The following is an 8,303-nucleotide window of genomic DNA, read 5'->3' as shown; positions in this document are numbered from 1 at the left end:
GAATTGTCAGGGAAATCTTGATAATGGTCAGTGAAAATGAAATTTTAGAAAAGTCAGGGAAAAATGAAATTCTGGGTCGATGTTTACAATGTTCAGTGGCTGTGGCAGTTTTCAAGCAGTATTTCCAAACACATTATGGTGTAATTGTGTATAAACATAATTTAAATGTGACACCGTTTGAATCAATTTCGTTTTCATGGTAACTTTGGAATTTTGAAGACTGAAAGACTTTGCAACACTTGCCTCCAGAGCAGACCGTTATATCTGAAAAAGATTAATATAAAAGGCTAGATTGGATGGCTATAGTGGAGGAGGAGGCTGAAAACATTGGTCAGTGAAAAGTATGTTTTAGTTAGGAAAAAGTCAGTCAAAAGTCAGGAAATTTCATTTTCTCAACAAGTGGCAACCCTGGTTTAATAGAACGACTTTATGTTTATTTTAGGCAAAAAATTGTTTCTTCTCGAAAATCCATAGAATATTCGTATTTCAATGGAAATCACTTGTTTTTAGCTCACCTATCATATAGTGACAGGGTGAGCTTTTGTGATCGCCCTTCGTTCGTCCGTCCATCCACAATTTGTTGTGAACATGAGAGACCAAATTTTGCAAGCAATTTTGATCAAACTTGTACAAAACTTGTATTGGCATGATATCTCGATTCCTTTTGAAAACTGGCCAGATCCCATCATGGGTTCTAGAGATATTGCCCCTTAAAGGGCCAGAATTTGCAATTGTGCATGTGTCAACAATTTCTTGTCTGCACGATCATAGTTTTATTTTAATCAAACTTGCACACAACTTGTATCACCATAAGATCTTGTTTCCTTTCTTGAACTGGCCAGATCCCATTATGGGTTCCAGAGTTATGGCCCCTGAAAGGGCCAAAATTAGCTATTTTGACCTTGTCTGCACAATAGCAGCTTTATTTATGATTTGATTTTTACCAAACTTGCGTACAGCTTGTACCACCATAAGGTCTTGGATCCTTTCTTGAACTGGCTAGATTCCATTATGGGTTCCAGAGTTATGGCCCCTGAAAGGGCCAGAATTAGCTATTTTGACCTGGTCTGCACAATAGCAGCTTCATTTATGATTTGATTTTAACCAAACTTGCACACAACTTGTATCACCATAAGATCTTGTTTCCTTTCTTGAACTGGCCAGATTATGGGTTCCAGAGAGATGGCCCCTGAAAGGGCCAGAATGAGCTATTTTGACCTTGTCTGCATAATAGCAGCTTCATTTATGATTTGAATTTAATCAAACTTGCACAAAACTTCTGCCACCATAAGATCTCGATTCCTTTTTTGAATCAGCCAGATCCCATAATGGGTTCCAGAGTTATGGCCACTGAAAGGGCCAAAATTAGCTATTTTGACCTTGTCTGCACAATAGCAGCTTTATTTATGATTTGATTTTAACCAAACTTGCACACAATTTGTATCACCACAAGATCTTGGTTCCTTTTTTGAACTGGCCAGATTCCCTTATGGGTTCCAGAGTTATGGCCCCTGATAGGGCCAGAATTAGCTATTTTGACCTTGTCTGCACAATAGCAGCAACATTTATGATTTGAATTTAATCAAACCTGCACAAAACTTGTGTTACCATAAGATCTTGGTACCTTTCTTGAACCGGCCAGATCCCATAATAGGTTCCAGAGTTATGGCCCCTGAAAGGGCCAAACTGACTTATTTTGACCTTGTCTGCACAATAGCAGCTTCATTTATGATTTGATTTTAACCAAACTTGCACACAACTTGTATCACCATAAGATCTTGAATCCTTTTTATACACTCGAAGGGACGTATTATGTTATCGCCTCGGTGTCCGTCTGTCTGTCTGTTGGTTAGCAATTTCCCTTCCGCTCTATAACTCTTGAACCCCTTGAAGGATTTCAAAGAAACCTGATTGTCTTTCTCAGAGCTAGGTCCAGTTTGAAAAAGTAGGAAGTACATTTTGTATTTCTGCTATGACCCACTTGCTCAATGTTTGCTGAAACTGGTCAATAGGCATGCAAATGGTTCTGCTTGACTTCCTCTTTCCGACCTGGATGCCTTATACATGTATCTAACATATTTTGGGATGAATGTTTTTTTCCCACTAAAACAGTTATAAAAGGTCAGTTGAACATATTTAGTGCCATATTTGGCCTAATTTTCTTGAATACTTCTGCATTGAAACTTTATATAAACTTTGATCATCAGAAAATGAGTAAAAATGATGAGAACTGTAACTGTTTTCTTGTTTATTGCCTAATGTTAAACATTTACAGACGAGTGTTGGCACCAAAAGGTGGTGCTATTGTTAAAAGAGGTCATTTCAGAATGTGTATGATTACTTCACAAAACCAAGTTGGTAGCATTGGGTCTGAATTATTAATGGAGCTACAGAAATTGCCAATACTTAATTCTGCATAAAACAAATCTATGAAAGGCAATAATTCAGGAGAAGGCAATGTTGTGAAGGGTGATAACTCTGCAGATAACAGTGCTGGGAAGGGCGAGTCAATTTACATAACGAATATTAAAAGAAATACTGGTATGTAAAAAGAAAAAATCTTTAATAAAACATTTTGCCTTTTCACTCATGATCTGAGGAATATATATTTAAGAATTCTAGTTTGTTCGTACTTGATAATGATATGGAAGGAATGACACGGGCTTTTAATGTCTGATTATCAAAACCCACGCTGTGTCTAATTACATAAAAAAGGTAACATGAGGGCATTAGAGATAACAGATTGGACATGTAGATAAAGAAACATATCAGTGTCCATGCATAAGAAGTAAATTTAGGATATGATAAAATGTTAAGGATCATGTCTCTCTGATTTCTGTAATTCGGTTGTAGTAGTTGGTAGTTTCTGTTATGATTGTTTTTCCCGATTGATATGTGCGTGTGTCACTCCTGACAAACTCTATCTTTACCGACACAGAGATGTTCTTTCTTCCACCTCCTGGCACTGGAATGCTGTCTCTATGAACAACATAACTCCCTGTTTTGACTTTACCATCAGATTTATTTGATCCATCTCCTTGAACTACTTTACGGATTTCTGGTGGGAGGTTCCAGAGTTCGCTCCCATGTTGCAGCGCCCTCTGTTCTATTCTCTTTGTTAGCTTATCATTGTATTCTTGCATGATTTTCTGCTGAGCTGTGTTTATCTCATGAATCTTCTGTTTAATGAAAGTTTCGTTATATCCTCTTTCAGCCATTTTATGAGGTTGGATTTCAGCCAGAAGGTTGACAATTTCTCTTGGAATGAAGATCTGCCAGCCGCCACCTAAATAATGTGCCTGTTTAGATACCTTCCCCTCGTACATGTTAACACCCTCTGGAACTATAAGTGTCGCAGCTTTATCTAGAGAGTTCCATTGTTGTAAAACAGCTGCGTCCCAACGATAACCTTCGTTTCCTTTGCGAGGTTCATGTGTCCAGTACTGTCCATACTCTCCTGCCTTGCCACCGTGAAGCCTGTGCAGAACCATCTTTTCCCTTGGTGTGGTTACATAATATATTCCTCCTATGAAATTTTGATAATGGTCACCTTGGATTACATTCAGAGGTCCAAAGTCATGAGGAGTGTACTTGTAAAGGATCTTTGCATTGTTGTGTGGGAAATCATTTGATCCAGCTGCCATATTTCTGAAACAGAAAATGTGTTTTCTTGTTAAAAAAAAAAAAGAATTTTGTCCTCAAGATGCACATAGTTGTGTAATTACCTTCAATTAAAAAATATAAGACAAATATTTCAGAATAATGATTTATCTACAGGGTCAAAGGTCAAAGATTGTTCTGTTAAAAGTACCTAGCCTTCTGTATATTTTTGTTATTTTTTCATAAAATTTTCACAAGAGCTCTGCAAATTGAGGCAATGTATATCAAATCGCAGGCTTAGCGCAAAACGGTTGTAACCTATATGAAACAAAGGAGTTACAACCGTTTTGCGCTAAGCCCGCGAAATGTTTAAGATCAATGGAGGAAGTAGAATTTAAACAAAATCTCTGTGTGTGGTGCATGGCAGCAGGGCGGAGAGGGGTAATTTCACGTTGAGGTAGAAGTGATGTAATATATTGACTCACTGTTGGTCAGCTTGAACTAGCCACTAGCTGATACGCCCCAACCTCACTTCACTTTGTATTATTTTACAGTGGTAGTATCAAATTAGAATTATAGATTTATAAATGGAACCAAGAAGTCTTATTTCTTAACCCATGCCGTCCTACCACATTGAATATATTACAAGCGTGTGGGTGATTCTTTGCAGCCGCAGTGACAAGATACTAAGGCAGAAGAAACTAGGTGGGTTTTTTTGGAGGTTAATGATGTGAGTTCTATGGGAAGTAATGAAGGTTGTTTCACTCCGCAAATCCTGTCATCATCACCTACTTATATTTCAAGTTTCAAGTCAGTACTGTGAATGGCTTTAAACAATGCTTCAGGCATCAAATATGAGGGCCAAACTTTACCTTGTGCTTAATTTACGACTTTAATGCATTTTTAAAGTATGACAAAAAAAGACTGGATACATCAATGACTTTATTAAGGTTTAATAAAAGCAGAAACTTACCTGTAGAATATTATTTCCTTTTACTTCCCTCTTGAAAATTTAAATGCGCAAAAGTTTGTTTTTTTTAAGTGTAGATATATCTCGTGTATTCAAGTAGTTTGCATCATCATGCACAATATCATCTCATTGATAATACATTTACTAAATATAGAAAGAGATAATAATACAAGTACCATATTTATGTCAAAGCATTTTTTGTGTGCAGAGACTGAAAACTTAAATTATGTAATTAGTTTGACTGCATTTCAGCTCTCAATAAGGTATTATAAGACACACCTTCTGTAAAAATCCTAATGAGCTCATATCTTTGTTATTACTCATCACAACAGAATGGAACTTCTGGTAACTTTTAATAAATTTGTGAGTTTGATCCCCTGGAGACACAAATTTGATGAAAATCATATGTCCTCCACCTCCACTACATACTTGAATATGGCAAAAAGTTGATACTGCGACAAATTCATAATCGCCAGATATAAATATATGTAGATGGCATTTTGGAGAATATGCACATTACTTCATTGTTCCCATTTATTAACCAGTTAAATATCTTCCATTTGTAGAGGACAGCAACGCTCGACTGTTCAACAGCCTTGTCAACTGAATGAATACAAAAGTCGAAAAAGGGGCATAATTTTGTAAAAGTAAATAAGAGGGTTATGGAACCTGCACAGTGCTTATCAGCTTATGACAGTGGACAAGTGTGTGAAGTTTCAGTCAATTCCCTTTGGTGGGTATTGAGATACCAGCTTACATATAAGAATTTAACAAAAAAACTGCTAATGGAAAAAGAGGCATCATTTTGAAAAACAAGAGGACCATGATGGTCCTGAATTGCTCACCTATCCCCATATGACCCAGTGTTGAACTGAGTATGACGTCGTTATTTCTATTATTTGACATAATGACCTAGTTTTTGAGCATATTTAACCTAAATATCATCAAGATAAAAAATTCTGACCAATTTTTATGAAGATCCATTGAAAAATATGACCTCTAGAGAGGTCACAAGGTTTTTCTATTATTTGACCTAATGACCTAGTTTTTGAAGGCACGTGACCCACTTTTAAACTTGACCTAGATATCATACATTCTCACCAATTTTCATGAAGATCTCGTGAAAAATATGACCTCTAGAGAGGTCACAAGGTTTTTCTATTTTTCGACCTACTGACCTAGTTTTTGACCGCACATGACCCAGTTACGAATTTGACCTAGATATCATCAAGCTGAACATTCTCATTAATTTTCATGAAGATCCATTGAGAAAGATGGCCTCTAGAGACATCAAAAGGTTTTTCTATTTTTAGACCTACTGACCTAGTTTTTGACCGCACATGACCCAGTTTCGAACTTGACCTAGATATCATCAAGATGAACATTCTGACCAATTTTCATGAAGATCTCTTGAAAAATATGGCCTCTAAAGAGGTCACAAGGTTTTTCTATTTTTAGATCTACTGACCTAGTTATTGACCGCACGTGACCCAGTTTCGAACCTGACCTAGATATCATCAAGATGAACATTCTGACCAATTTTCATAAAGATCCCATGAAAAATATGGCCTCTAGAGAGGTCACAAATTTTTTTCTATTTTCAGACCTACTGACCTAGTTTTTGACCGCACATGACCCAGTTTCAAACTTGATCTAGATATCAAGGTGAACATTCTGACCACTTTTTATGAAGATCCATTGAGAAATATGGCCTCTAGAGAGGTCACAAGGTTTTTTCTATTTTTAGACCTACTTACCTAGTTTTTGACCCCACGTGACCCAGTTTCGAACTTGACCTAGATATCATCAAGGTGAACATTCTCACTAATATTCATGAAGATCTCTTGAAAAATATGGCCTCTAGATAGGTCACAAGGTTTTTATATTTTTAGACCTACTGACCTAGTTTTTGACCCCACATGACCCAGTTTCGAACTTGACCTAGATATCATCAAGGTGAACATTCTGACCAATTTTCATGAAGATCCATTGAGAAATATGGCCTCTAGAGAGGTCACAAGGTTTTTCTATTTTTAGACCTACTGACCTAGTTTTTGACCCCACGTGACCCAGTTTCGAACTTGACCTAGATATCATCAAGGTGAACATTCTCACTAATATTCATGAAGATCTCTTGAAAAATATGGCCTCTAGAGAGGTCACAAGGTTTTTCTATTTTTAGACCTACTGACCTAGTTTTTGACCCCACATGACCCAGTTTCGAACTTGACCTAGATATCATCAAGTTAAACATTCTGACCAATTTTCATGAAGATCTCATGAAAAATATGGCCTCTAGAGAGGTCACAAGGTTTTTCTATTTTTAGACCTACTGACCTAGTTTTTGATCGCACGTGACCCAGTTTCGAACTTAACTTAGATATCATCAAGATGAACATTCTGACCAATTTTCATGAAGATCCATTGAGAAATATGGCCTCTAGAGAGGTCACAAGGTTTCTCTATTTTTAGACCTTCTGACCTAGTTTTTGACCCCACGTGACCCAGTTTCGAACTTGACCTAGACATCATCAAGATGAACATTCTGACCAATTTTCATGAAGATCTCATGAAAAATTTGGCCTCTAGAGAGGTCACAAGGTTTTTCTATTTTTAGATCTACTGACCTAGTTTTTGACCGCACGTGACCCAGTTTCGAACTTGACCTAGATATCATCAAGATGAACATTCTGACCAATTTTCATAAAGATCCCATGAAAAATGTGACCTTTAGAGTGGTCACAAGCAAAAAGTTTATGCACGCACGGACGACGAACGCCACGCGATCACAAAAGCTCACCTTGTCACTTTGTGACAGATGAGCTAAAAAAGTAGATTTATGGGTCCTGCTTTAAGTGCATGTCAGAGTCGGAAAAGGGGCATAATTTTGTAAAAAAGCAAAATAGAGTTATGGAACCTGTGCATTGTAAATCAGTTTATCACAGTGAATAAGTATGTGAAGTTTCAATCCATTCCCACAAGTGGTTACTGAGATACCAGCTTACATACAAAAACTTAACCAAATCGGGACACTGACGTGGATGCTGATGTCGACACACAGGCAAGTCCAATAGCTCTACTATTCTATGAATAGTCAAGCTAAAAAAAACTAGCTGCTGCTATAACATAAAGGTCATCAAGACAAACATTCTGCCCAGAGCTAATGAGTTTCAAACTTAAACTATGGACTTTTGAGTGTTTACAAGATGGCCCACTGACCTAGTTTGACCCAAAATGACCAAGTTCAAACTTTACCTAGAGATAATCTATACAAACATTCTGACTAAGTTTTATAAAGATTGGGTTACAACTGTGGTCTCTTGTTTCCTTAGATTCAACCAGGTGACCTAGTTTTTGAACTTGACCTAGAGGTCATCAAGACAAAGATGTTAACCAATTCTCATCAGTTTCAAACAAAAAGTGTTAACAAGAATTTCTTTTGATCTGGCCCACTGACCTAGTTTTTGAACCCGCATTCATGACTCAGTTTCGAAACTGACCTAGAGATAATCTAGACAAAACATTCGGATAGCTTCACAAATGTAGTCTCTAGAGTGTTAACAAGGCAAATGTTGACAGACGATGCACGACGACGCTGCTGGACAATGACCGGTCACAATAACTGACCTTGAGCACTTTGTGCTCTGGTGAGCAAAAAATCACTGTTGGTCTCAAGATTTTTCTTTTTAATGTGGAGAAAATTTTTCCTGTACCTTGGTGGCCATGCTTTTGA

General features: G+C 37.1%; 1 protein-coding gene across 1 annotated transcript; it reads right to left on the bottom strand.

The window, feature by feature from the left end:
• Window positions 1–2,233: 2,233 nt before the first annotated feature.
• Window positions 2,234–4,729, bottom strand: LOC123536826 (uncharacterized). The gene is made up of 2 exons (XM_045320290.2): window positions 4,574–4,729; window positions 2,234–3,648 (listed from the first exon to the last, which is right to left on the bottom strand). Exon 2 carries the CDS (start codon window positions 3,642–3,644, stop codon window positions 2,820–2,822), a length of 825 nt encoding a protein of 274 aa, XP_045176225.2. The 5' UTR covers window positions 3,645–3,648; window positions 4,574–4,729; the 3' UTR covers window positions 2,234–2,819.
• Window positions 4,730–8,303: the final 3,574 nt, after the last annotated feature.

Source organism: Mercenaria mercenaria, chromosome 17 (genome assembly GCF_021730395.1).
Source record: "Mercenaria mercenaria strain notata chromosome 17, MADL_Memer_1, whole genome shotgun sequence".
In the NCBI taxonomy this organism is placed as follows: Eukaryota; Metazoa; Mollusca; class Bivalvia; order Venerida; family Veneridae; genus Mercenaria; species Mercenaria mercenaria.
The sequence above is the reverse complement of the archived record's forward strand: the minus strand, read 5'-3'. Positions and strand labels throughout refer to the sequence as shown.